The sequence below is a fragment of the Pipistrellus kuhlii genome, unplaced genomic scaffold, assembly GCF_014108245.1.
Source record: "Pipistrellus kuhlii isolate mPipKuh1 unplaced genomic scaffold, mPipKuh1.p scaffold_m20_p_2, whole genome shotgun sequence".
NCBI lineage: Eukaryota > Metazoa > Chordata > Mammalia > Chiroptera > Vespertilionidae > Pipistrellus > Pipistrellus kuhlii.
Window position 1 is genome coordinate 36,669,631 of NW_023425515.1, and position 13,056 is coordinate 36,682,686.

Genomic DNA, 13,056 nt, shown 5'->3' on the forward strand with positions numbered 1-13,056 from the left:
TTTTTTAAAAAAATTTCTTTATTAAGGTATCACGTATTTGTCCTCAACTCCCCCATTTCTATCCCCTCCCCCCCCTCATGCCCCTACCCTCCTATTGTCCTCAACCACTGGTTAGGCTCACATGTGTGCACATAAGTCCTTTGATTGATCTCTCCCTTTTATCCCCACCTTCCCTTTGAGGTCTAACAGTTTGACCCATGGCTCCTTATCTCTGGGTCTGTACTTGTCTTAAAAAAAATATTTTTATTGATCTCAGAGAGGAAGGGGGAGGAAGAGATAAAAACATCACTGATGAGAGAGAATCTTTGATTGGCTGCCTCCTGCACACCCCACACTGGGGATTGAGCCCACGACCTGCACATGTGCCCTGACCAGGTATTGGACTTCCTGGTTCATAGGTTGATGCTCAACCCCCACTGAGCCAGGCTGTCACAACTTTTAAGTATTTTCAGTAATGACAGAGGCAAAGAGCACTTCGTGGAGGGAGAGTGTGTACACACAGAGAATACAAACAGAATTGGGGTCAATCCCTGCTCGGGATTGGACAAATTACTCAATTTTCTCTTCTGTATTAATAGGGACATAGTAAAATGACTTGGTAGGTTTAGAGCAGTGGTTGGCAAACTCATTAGTCAACAGAGCCAAATATCAACAGTACATTGATTGAAATTTCCTTTGAGAGCCAAATTTTTTAAATTTAAACTTCTTCTAGCACCTCTTCTTCAAAATAGACTTGCCCAGACATTGTTATTTTGTGGAAGAGCCACACTCAAGGAGCCAAAGAGCCGCATGTGGCTCACGGGCCATAGTTTGCCGACCATGGGTTTAGAGTATATGTACAGTGCCTAGAACATGGCGGATACTCAATAACTGGCAGCTGTTAAATTGCCAAGGTCCGTGGGGACACATCAGATACCTTGGTTCCAATATTGGTGATTTCTAACCCATATTTTCAATGCAATTCCCCAGGGACACAATCGTCCCAGGATCTTGAACACCAGGACTAGAAATCATTCTGATAAAGTTCTACCTGTGAACGGTCTGGATGAGGAAGACTGATCTCTACAGGGATGCCAGCTAGGAAGAACCTTCTTTTTTTTTCTTTTTTTTTTAAATATATTTTATTGATTTTTTAAAAAATATATTTTATTGATTTTATACAGAGAGGAAGGGAGAGAGATAGAGAGTTAGAAACATCAATGAGAGAGAGTCATCGATCAGCTGCCTCTTGCACACCCCCTACTGGGGATGTGCCCACAACCAATGAACCCAGGACCTTTCAGTCCGCAGACCGACGCTTTATCCACTGAGCCAAATTGCCTTCGGCAGGAAGAGCCCTCTTAATTAAAGGAGAGATGATCTGTTGATAATCTAAAACTGTGAAACTGTCTTTTTATAAAACAAGTCCTTAACAGTTCCACAGGGACTAAGACTGTCAAAAGGAAAAAAGAGAAAGAAGAGCCACACTTGCCGGCCCCTCGAAGCATTCTTTAGTTGTTTTAACTGCATGTTGGTATCTCAAGGAGATGTTCTCACCCATAATGCTGGTTAATGGTGGTGGAGATACAGTCTTCAAATACGGAGCCTCCAGGAGGAAGCTGAGGAAATGGCTAATCATCCTTCCCTTGCTCCGGGAAAGTCACTGCATAGGTTTCTAATTTTCTAAGAAAAGCAAAAAAGGCTCCAAAAGCTGAATTTTTTTTTTTTTGAATTATAAGAAACCTGAGAGATTAAAGGAGGATAGAAGTTCTAGGATTTTATATGTTCTCGGTGTCTATCACTGATTAAAAAAAAAAGGCAAAAACTTACAGCCTGGCCGGCATGGCTCAGTGGCTGAGCATCGACCTATGAACCAGGTCACAGTTCAGTTCCTGGCCAGAGCACATGGCCGGGTGGCAGGTCTGTTCCTCAGTGTGGGGGTGAGGAGGCAGCAGGTCGGTGATTCTCTCTCATCACTGATGTTTCTATCTCTGTCTTCCTCTCTGAAATCAATAAAAATATAGTTAAAAAGGAAGGAAATAAAGCCAAAATTACAGATGGCAGCAATGAAAGTTATGGTTTCCTAAGTTTGCACAGCTGATGCCAGAGCAGCACTCTGAGCTCATTAACTAAACTGAGCTCAGTTGGCATTAGCACACCAACTACTGAGCTTGTTCATCAAGAAGCGACAAGTCTCACTGAAACCGGTTTGGCTCAGTGGATAGAGCATCTGCCTGCGGACTGAGAGTTCCCGGGTTCGATTCCGGTCAAGGGCATGTTCAATTCCTTGGTTGCAGGCACATTCCCAGTAGGGAGTGTGCAAGAGGCAGCTGATCGATGTTTCTCACTCTCTATCCCTCTCTCTCCCTTCCACTCTGTAAAAAAAAAAAAAAAAAAGTCAATAAAATATATTTTTAAAAAGTAAATAGAAAATAAAGACATGACAAACGTCTTAAGGAAAAAAAAAAAAAGCAACAAGTCTTTGGAGCTGAAAACAAATGGCCCCGACTCCCGCAAAAGCTGTGCTTCCACGATGTTCTACAAACAACAGCTGCAACGCTAGCAAGTCAGTTCTTTCCATGAATTCTAGAAGCCTGATTCCAGACCCATGTGAAGTGCTGTAAAATTCTCCGATGAACACTGGCCTCCTGGTGCCAGCATATTCAAGGGAAGTCTAAAGTTTAACATGCCTTATGTCCTAACGCTCTTCCAAATTATGATTAAAAACTTAAGAAAAATATGGTTTTGTACTGAGCTAAAAATTATAAGGCCAATTTTATTCCCAAAGGTGCTCCTGTAACGTCTAAAAATAGAGAGGTCTATAGGAAGGAAGAGCAGGTTTGGCAATAGCTCCCAATTTCCTACTTTTAGATCTTAATCTTCAATAAATTCTAATTCTCTTCTGACATTGCTTATTTGACCTTATTATTTCAGTAGCCAAAGGGAATGACTGGATCAACAGATCCAGTCTACACTGTCCAAATTCATTAGTGTTCTACAGAAATGCCAAAATAAACACACCCGGGAATGTTGACCATTCATGAAAGTGGGTGAGAATTCAGTTTACCTACCAAACCTCCCTGAATGAGTGAGTTCAAATGCCTTTCAGATAAGTCTGAACACTGCCATTGGTTATTTGAAATTAGATTAGTACCATTTTTTTTTAAACTGCTGAAATTAAAGAGAAAATGGTAATATTACTTTCAGAGTGATTAAAAAAAAGAAGAAGAAGTAGTCCTGCCCTAGCTAGTTTGGCTCAGTGGATAGTGTGTCAGCCTGCGGACTGAAAGGTCCCTGGTTCGATTCCCGGTCAAGGGCACATGCCTGGGTTGTGGGCTTGATTCCCAGTAGGGGATGTGCAGGAGGCAGCCGATCAATTATTCTCTCTCATCATTGATGTTTCTATTTTTCCCTTTCCCTGCCTCTCTGTAATCAAAAAAAACGTATTAAAAAAAAAAAGTAAAGTCCTATTTGGGTTGCTTATATAGTAAAACTGTTTTATTTAGAAAGAGAAGCAACATGAATAGGAATAGACACAAATAATGGAAACCCATTATTTTTAGGAGGCAAAGCTTAAGACTAAAGGTAGGATAAATTATAAGGAAGGAAAATGGGATTCAATATTTTTCCTTCTTACGATTTTATCAGGTCAAGAAGAATTTTATCTTTGGCATACTGGCAGATTGCAAGAGAGGCATCATTCCAGAGCATTACAGGTGGGAAAAATACTGGAAAACGGAAAAACATGAGTAGTAATAATGCCTGGAAACCATCGTTAGAATTGCGACTTGGGTTGCACTGAGGAGAGAAGAGCATGGAGGACAGAGGAAGATGGTGATGAGAACGATAATGGTGCCAGGACCGGTTTGGCTCAATGGATAGAGCATCGGCTTGGGGACTGAAGGGTCCCGGGTTCGATTCCGGTCAAGGGCATGTACCTTGGTTGCGGGCATATCCCCAGTAGGGGGTGTGCAAGAGGCAGTTGATCGAAGACTCTCTCTCATCGATGTTTCTAACTCTCTATCTCTCTCCCTTCCTTTCTGTATAAAATCAATAAAATATATTAAAAAAAAAAAAAAAAAAAGAACGATAATGGTTCTACCGCTATTGAATGTCCATCGTTTGCTAGGCTCTGTGTTTGTATAATTTGTATGAACTGATTCACTCTTGACAATTACAGGTCTTAATAACATCCCCATTTCATGGATGAGGAAACAAGTGTAGGAGTGTCAAGTAGCTTGTCCAAAGTGGCAGAGAAAGATGTGAGCCCAAATCTCTCTGACTTCCCCACCCGCCTGCTGCAGGCCTCCGAGCCCCGCCGTGTGGCTGAGGTGCGCTCTGGAGTGGGAGAAGCACTGGACTGGGAGCTCACAGATCTCAGTCCCAGATGAGGCTCTTGCATGCCCGCCTGGCTTTGAAATGAGGCACAAACACATGGGCGCTCAGGTCCTCACCTGACAGTGCCACTGAACAGCACTGGCTCTTGAGGAATGATGGAGAGTTTGCTTCGGAGGTCAGCAAGGCCTATGTCACTGATTCTCACTCCGTCAATCTTGATGCAGCCTCCGGACAGCTCCACCAGGCGGAAGAGGGCCATCCCCAGGGAGGACTTCCCTGATGAGTGAGACGGGCAGAGGAGTAGCTCATTAGCAACTTTTGAAACTGGTTTATTCTCAGGGCAAAAATCACTTACTTCTCCGTTTCTATGCAGTCATTATTGCAACTGATTAACTCAGGAAATTATAAAATGATAGTCAGAAACAGGAACACACACACACACACACACCACCACCACCACCACCACCACCACCACCACCACCACCAAACAGAAAACACGATGAATTTTTCCTAAACTACTAAGCATATACATTTAAATCACACAGCTCAGTCCGAGAAGGAATGGGCAGGACCATTACACTCTCATGAGAGTAAAATGGAAAAATGTCTCCTTTTCACCTTAGGAACAGGTGCACAGTGTTTAATGCTTCTCAGCAGAATGGGAGAACAGCGGTCTCATGGCAAGGAGCTAGGGCAAACCAGGGGACAAGAGGCACCCTCTTTTGTCCCTTTGACGGAGCTGAGAGAGGAAAGACAAGGCCTTCCATCGCTGTAGCAGCAGCTGGGGGATGGAAGAAGCTGTGTGGTAGGAGGCTTTGGACTGAGCCAATGAGCGGCTGGAGGTGACCCTGCCCAGACAGGGAACTGTGGCAGAAAAGCAGCTTTGGGGGTGAAAACAATGAGTGCATTGTCACTGTGACAAGCACAACAGCTGTTCTTACTGGAATCTTCATGTTAAGTTATATAAGTAATTCAAGAAGATATCTCTCGTAATCACTACTGTTATTTTATGGCACACTTCCTTTTAGTCTTTTTCTCAGAGTTAAGAGCATACCAGAGACATGATGTTGTAATGGATTTTTCCACAAACATAACAAGCATCCAACCATATTATTAACTTGTCAGGATAAAAATTTGATGGCTGCAGTAGTCCATACTGTGTATACACTCTAACTCATCTAGCCTTCTAATGTGGGATGTGTAGTTTATTTAAAACGTATTATTGTAACGTTACTAGAGGCCTGGTGCACAAATTTGTGCACGAGTAGGTCTGTCTGGCCCATCCAGGTCAGCTGGAGGGAGGGGATGCAGAAGGCTAACCAGGGAAAGGGCCATGGGTGATTGGCTAGCTGGCCCTGCCTCCTGGTTGAACTTCTGGTCAAGGGGGCAATTTGTATATTAGCCTTTTATTATATAGGATAGGATAGGTTAGGATGACTTCCTTGGGATAGATTCTCAGAATTGAAACTACTCTGTCAAAACATTAAACATTAAAAAGCTCTAATGCTCCCTACACCCCAAAATAGCTGGATACAGTGCTGTCTATCTACTTTCTTTCAGCTCAGGCCCATGGTTTAGATTAGGGGTGTCGAACTCAATCAGAGAAGGGGCCAAAATCTAAAATCCAGCCTAAATCGCGGGCCGAATGGTTTACTGAACAGTTATAAACTGTCATTGTGATGGAAATGCAGCGGAGTGCAGTGATGACAGCGCGGTGTGGGCCACATTGCAAGGCCTGGCGGGATGGATTTGGCCCGCGGGCCTTGTGTTTGACACATGTGGTTAAGATTGAGAACTACAGGAATTCAGCTGTTAGACCACACTGCTCACCCTCTTTGTCTCCACGCTCTGAAAGACCTCTCACGAGAGCCACATGACTTCATCTGCTCAGTGGTCACTGAGGGTACAACTATCCTGCCTTGGCCGAGTCTGCAGCCACGTCCCTGCTGTCAATATTGTTCCCTAATGGGAACCTGGAGAAATGTCCACCTCCCTAAGGCAGGACTCCATTCCATCTACCAGAAATGTATTGGGAACCCAAGCCCATGCAGCAGGGCAGATGTTAAGGAGGCCTTCTCCCCCTAAGAGAGACTGGCTGTATTCAGGATTGGGGTGGGCTGCTGAGTGGCCCCTTCCCCAGGAAGTGGTGGGGGGAGAAACGCTCCCTCAGTGCCAAGGCAGCAGTTTAAGATCCAGACTAAGAAAGGAATGAATGGGGCTCAAATAAAAGTGCCTCGGTTTGGAACACCTGGACTGGGAGACTATGGTTTTTTGAATCTCTGACAGAATGTGCTGGTAAAATAGGCAAAAAGTCCTCACAACCACAGCAGGGCCAGAGTCTAGGAGCCTTGGAAGAAGCAAACTAGGATTAGAGTTTAGACTTTGTAAGTCCAGGCTATTTATGATTACGTTATTTTTCTTGTTTATTTCTCTTCTGCCACTACTTATGGTTTACTCAAGTCTTGGTGAAATTTTCAGTCTGTTGCCGAAACCGGTTTGGCTCTGTGGAAAGAGCATCAGCCTACGAACTGAAAGGTCCCAGGTTTGATTCCAGTCAAGGGCATGTACCCTTGGTTGTGGGCACATCCCCAGTGGGGGGTGTGCAGGAGGCAGCTGGTCTATGTTTCTCTCTCATTGATGTTTCTAACTCTATCTCTCTCTCTTCCTCTCTGTAAAAAATCAATAAAATATACTAAAAAAAAAATTTTTTTTTTTTAGTCTGTCTTACTCGTGTAAAAGGGAAACACAGAAGGGACACCAGTCAGAACTCTCGGGAGAGCAGGGCACCCCAGGGAGCCCGACGGGGAGAGCAGAGTGAGAGCTGTGGCAGCTACCCTCCCTGGTTGAGCATGCTCTTGCCAGTGCAAAACACCTTCTTGCTTTGACGTGAAGTACTTCCTTCAAACAGGGAGCAGGAAATGCCTTTTTCTTTTCTTCCTGGCAGGTTCTTTAGAGTAAATGGACCACATTCAGTGTGGCTCAGTGGATTGGGTGTCATCTAATGCATCAGGAGGTTGCCAGTTTGATTCCTAGTCAGGGCACATGTACCCTGGGTTGTGGGTTTGATCCCTAGTTGGGGGTATGGGGGAGGCAACCTATTGATGTTTCCCTCTCTCTCAGCAATGTTTCTCTTTCTCCCTCTCCCTTCCGCTCTCTGAAATCAATAAAATCATATTTTAAAAAATCTACGTAAGTCAGAATGGGGTCAAATCTGGCTTTTCTACTTGCTAGCTTAACAGGCTGAGATCTCTGAGTGCAAAATGGTAACAACCCTAACCGGTTTGGCTCAGTGGATGGAGTGTTGGCCTGCAGACTGAAAGGTCCCTGGTTTGATTCTAGTCAAGGGCATATACCTTGGTTATGGGCATATGTTTCTCTCTCATCGATGTTTCTAACTCTCTATCCTTCTCCCTTCCTCTCTGTAAAATATAAATGAAAAAACAGACAGACAGACAGTAGGGTGGGGCAGGAGGGTGGGGCAGGAACTGGATGAAGGAGGGCAATGGGGTGGGGGAACATCTGTAATACTCTCAACAATAAAAAAAAAAATTTAATTGAAAATAAATAAATAAATAAATAAAATAAAGTAAATGGGCCAGAAAAGATGCCAGGTGTGGCTTTTGTGTGTATGTTGTTTGTTCTTGCTTTTTAATGACAAGAAAAAAAGCTAGAAGAATTCTGATGGAAGAAACATGAAGCCCAGAAAGCTTATAAGAACTGCCTCAGAGGGACCCCTATACAAGGGCAAAGAGTGTGAAAGGAGACAAGACACAATTTTGAAACGTTATTCAAGAAGGAAAGAGGGAAAGAAAGAAATTACTGAAGTCTTGACCCTAGAAACCCAGGTCAGTGCACTGCTAAGCATGAGTGAGGTGAAATGCCCAAAAGGAAGGCCTATTCTCTAGTTCTTTGCAACCGATGTCAGAACACGAAACGCGTTTCTGTCTCCAAAGGGACAGAGGCTCCTTGTGGAGAGCTGGGTTGGCCTCTGACGAACATGGGGCCACCCAGGCCATACGTCACAGAGGCCGCGAACACCAGGCGTCACAGTAGGAGAAGTCCCCTGCAGGGCTCTCCCGAACAGTCAGCCTGGCAGCCACCTCAGTGCCCACCACTCGAGCTTATTCAATATAGACTTCGGAGGCCCATAAAACAGGATTTCACGTCGTGCTGCGTAGAAATCGCGCCGGGAGCAGGAACTGGCATGGAAAATACTCGCTGGCTTTGAAAGCAGGCCATGGAACAGTGAGTGAAAATGACCTCATTTTTGTAAACATATTTGTTGATAGAAAACACCTGGAAGATACCCACTAAAATGTTAACAGTAATTATCCCTGCTCCGTGGAGTTAAGGGTGCGCTTCCCCTTTGTGTAATCTGCTATATGCTCCACGTGTTCCACAGTGAGAATGTGTACTTTTATGACTGGAAAAACCACAGGGTGTTAGAAAAGCAGGGTTTGAAAATAATCCTAGAGAAGTGGTTTCAGTGAGACCTGAGACAGTAATCGTGCATGTCCCGGGGACCTGGTTTGAAGGGATGCGAGTGATAGTCGATAAGGAATACACATGGGCAACAGACTGAACTCCGACAAGGTCCTTACCCGACCCCGTCCGCCCCACAATGCCAATCTTCTCCTTGGGTTTGATGATGAAGGACACTTTCTTTAGGACCAGAGGCAGATTTTCTTGATACCTCATCTCCGCGTTCTCAAAGGTCACCTCTCCTTCCTGCGGCCAATCAGGCGGGGGAGCCTTGTTCTTGATTCTGGCAGGTGCTTCCAGAGAGAGTGTCTGGGGAGACAGAGTGGCCAGGTCAGATCCGGGGGCTCCGTCGTAGAGATGTTAAACAAGGACATCCACAGCCGCCACACAGTGGTAGCCCTAGCCCTTTGCTGTGAAAGATCCCTTAGATAGGGACAGAGTACGATGGCTACTAATTCTGCAGTGGCTACGATTACGCAGCAGCTGAGCAGGGCACTGACTTTCAAACTGCCTCCTGTCTTGAGGAATTCTTCCACAAAACTGCCTTGGAGACCAAGGGTGGAGCCATGAGCCCTTTTATTCCTCTTCAGCCCTGCAGTTTTTATTGGAATTCTTTAAAAATATTACACTCCAAACAGGACTCTGCCATTTGGAAGCCACTGGCTTAAATCCAAAGAAAGGTAATAACATTTATTGAACATGTAATCAGCCCTGGCTGGTGCTGCTCAGTGGTTGGAGTGTCAGCCCATGCACCAAAGGGTCTCAGGTTCCATTCCTGGTCAAGGGCATGTACCTGGATTGTAAGTTTGATCACCGACCCTGGTCAGGGCATGTGCAGGAGGCAACCAATAAGTGTGTCTCTTACATCAATGTCTCTCTCTCACTCTCTCTCTCTCTTTTCCTCTCTCTCTCTCATTCTCTCTCTTTCCTATCTTCCACCACACACACACACACACACACACACACACACACACACACATATATATATATATATATATATATATATATATATATATGGCTAAGTGACCGACTGTACGTCTGCCTGACCGTCCAGTACATATGATGCACACTGTCAATTTAAAATTAATGTTGCCTTGCGTGTGCACGATACACAGATAGCTCTCGCTGATGCCAGTCTCACGCGTGTGTTTTGACCTGTCATTGTTGATTGTGAATTTGACTGTTTTTGTTGACATTCTGAGGCTGAAAGAAAGTGGTGTCATTGACAGAATATGTCTGAAGACCAATTATTGGCACAATGTAGCTCTGACACTTCTGTTATAGAGAAAGGGCAAATAGCAATATTAAAATATTTTTTTCTAATTAATTTCCTTTCAATGTGCACGAATTTGTACACTGGGCCACGAGTCTCTAAAATAAATGGAAAAAATATCCTTGGGTGACGATTAACAAAAAATAATAATAATAACGAACCTGTAATCAGATCCTGGCATCCTGACATATCTGCCAATCCAGGAGAAATAGACTCTAATCCTAATCCTGCCACTAACAGCTGTGTGACTGGGCACATCACTTCTTCACTCTACGTCTTAGTTTCTCATTTGCAAATTGTGGGGACTGGATTAGATAATCTTAAAAATCCATTCCATTTCCCCCCCCCCTCTTTTTTTTTTTATTAAGGTATTATATGTGTACACACCTTACCAATCCCCACCCCCACCCCCACCCCCATCCATTCCAGCTTTAAAATTCTGTGTTTAATGTAACGGCTTGTAATTTTTGTTATCAATAGTTAAACCTTGCAATGTTTTAAAACTTTCTGGCGACTAGTCATGGGGCTTACAGCCTTCTACGGAAGTAAGGGCTTCCCTAAAAGACTACTGCTCTGGGGTCGGGGCGGGGGTGTGGAGACTGAATTCAAACACTCCAAGCTTGCCGGGACCGGTTTGGCTCAGTGGATAGAGCATTGGCCTGTGGACTGAAAGGTCCCGGGTTTGATTCCGGGCAAGGGCATGTACCTTGGTTGCGGGCACATCCCCAGTAGGGGGTGTGCAAGAGGCAGCTGATCGATGATTCTCTCTCATCGATGTTTCTAACTCTCTATCCCTCTCTCTTCCTCTCTGTGAAAAATCAATAAAATATATTTTAAAAAAAACACACACAAAAAAACCCAAACACTCCAAGCTGGAAGGGTCTGTGTTGGGACAGGCATCCAGGTTGAGGACTGGCAGTGGGAAGCCAGTCCTTAGAAATATGACTGGTCTATGCAGGATTTACGCTGTACTACTGCCAGCCCCCAGCCTGGGGCTGACAACCCAACCCCACCTCTTCAGCCAGAGACTCACCAACAGTGAGTAAAGCAAACACTATGTATTCGTATAGACAACCATGTACCATCCCCAGACCAGAGCAATAGTGGATAAACCTAAGGAACAGCTATTAGCACATATATCAGATTGCCATTCTTTCCCGGAATAATCATTCATAAGTTTGAGAAATATCCTATGACTAATGAGGTCCATTGTCAAAACAAGCTGGCGAAGCATGTCTCTGCGAGAAAATGCAGTTTATGTAACACACTAGTTCACAAACGAATGGCAAGTTTTTCTCAACACTATGCTTGTAAGTCATCATTTGGAAGTTGGAATGTATTCTTCCCATATAAACAATGATAGAAATGCTGACAAAGCCCTAGCCGGTTTGGCTCAGTGGACAGAGCACCAGCCTGTGGACTGAAGGATCCGGGTTCGATTCCAATCAAGGGCACATGACCAGGTTACGGGCTTGATCCTCAGTAAGGGGTGCGCAGGAGGCAGCCAATCAGTGATTCTCTCTCATCGTTAATATTTCTCTCTTTCCTCTCTCTGAAATCAATAAAAAAATATTTTTTAAAAAGAAAAAAAAATAATAGTTTTATACAGTGCAAAAAAAGAAAAAGAAAATGCTACATTAGCCAGCCTAACAAAGTTTGAAACATTTTGGAAATGAGCTGATGAACGTAAGTTCTCAATCAGACGATTCACAAATAGATTTAGAAACTCGTATGCTAATTCCTTCTCCACTCCACGCCTGCTGGAGAGACCGCCGGTCCTCTCCCGAGGGACGAGAAGGCAGGAAGACATGCTGCCTCCTTGCACACCCACCCGAGGCAGGGAAAGGGAACAACGCCTCCGTGGAGGGTGAGGTCGCAGTCTGACCTTGATGTAGTAGTTGATCCTCTCCACGGAGGTGAAGCGAGCTTCTGTCTCGATGGCCAATCTGACGGTGAACTGGAACAGCCCCGTTAGCTGGCGGTGAGAAGCAGAAATGCAGGAGAGAGTTCATTATCGATGCCAACGCTAGAAAGCCTCCCTGCATCTAGGGGACCACAGCTGAATCGTAAGAACTGGGCACCCACAGCAGCTGGTTTTAGAAACATTTAAGACAATGCCCATCGCACCCCCAGCCCTCAGTCATCTGTAATGCTCTGTGAACGCAGGAGGCATCGTGGTACTGATGGCACCAACGGTCCTGCATCCAATGGCTTTCCACCCATCTCTGCGTGTCCAGTAACACGTGTCTGAAGCTGCATACTTGTACCTGCACCTGCTGTGGCGGACACAGCGAATCAACCTGTGAGCAGCCAGTGGGCAGGCTTCCAGGAAAGCCAACAAAGGGAAAGAAGGCTGGGCAGAAAGTGCTGGCAGAGCCCCTGTGCAGTCAGACGAAGGATTCTACTACTGCCCATCCAAAGATGAGGGGAGTCTGCAGGGCATGAACAGCTTTGAGGTATCTGTACAGATACATGTACGTATCCCTTCTCGGGTTTCTTTGGCTATTTTTTAGTGTACCTCTCCAATATGGAAAAACACCAAAAGTGAACAAGAGGAGAGAGAACATTATAATAAACTCCCATGTACTAACCATCCGTCTTAAAAAATGGTCAACTCACAGATAATATTGTTTCCTTTATATTACCTCATCCTTCTATATTATTTGTAAGCAAATCCAAGCTATCCTATTATTTCATCCATAAATATTCCAGCTTGTATCTCTCTAAAATATAAAATATAAAATCTTTAAAAGCACAATACCATGATGACATCTAAAAAATTAATAATAATTCCTTAACATCTTCAAATACTTAGTCAGCGCTCAAGTTCCCAGTTGTTTTTTGAGCTAAAAACCATAGACCATTCCTAGAGACCAGAAAGCTTTTCACATGTAACAGTATTGGGGGGGAAAAAGCAGGCGCCTTGGGGAAAAATGCACATAAGAAGCAAATAGAGTATTTCTTTGAAGACATGAAGAGGCCAG

At 44.4% G+C, this 13,056-nt stretch overlaps 1 protein-coding gene across 2 annotated transcripts in view; it reads right to left on the reverse strand.

Annotated features, from left to right (window-relative positions):
* ABCC5 (ATP binding cassette subfamily C member 5) overlaps positions 1-13,056 on the reverse strand; it is a 99,692-nt gene that overhangs the window by 13,356 nt on the left and 73,280 nt on the right. For both annotated transcript variants that reach the window (XM_036443685.2, XM_036443687.2), the window contains exons 24-26: positions 11,958-12,047; positions 8,919-9,108; positions 4,434-4,593 (exon numbers count right to left, since the gene is read on the reverse strand). In XM_036443685.2, coding sequence (XP_036299578.1) covers positions 4,434-4,593; positions 8,919-9,108; positions 11,958-12,047 — 440 coding nt within the window. The remainder of the gene's footprint in view (positions 1-4,433; positions 4,594-8,918; positions 9,109-11,957; positions 12,048-13,056) is intronic.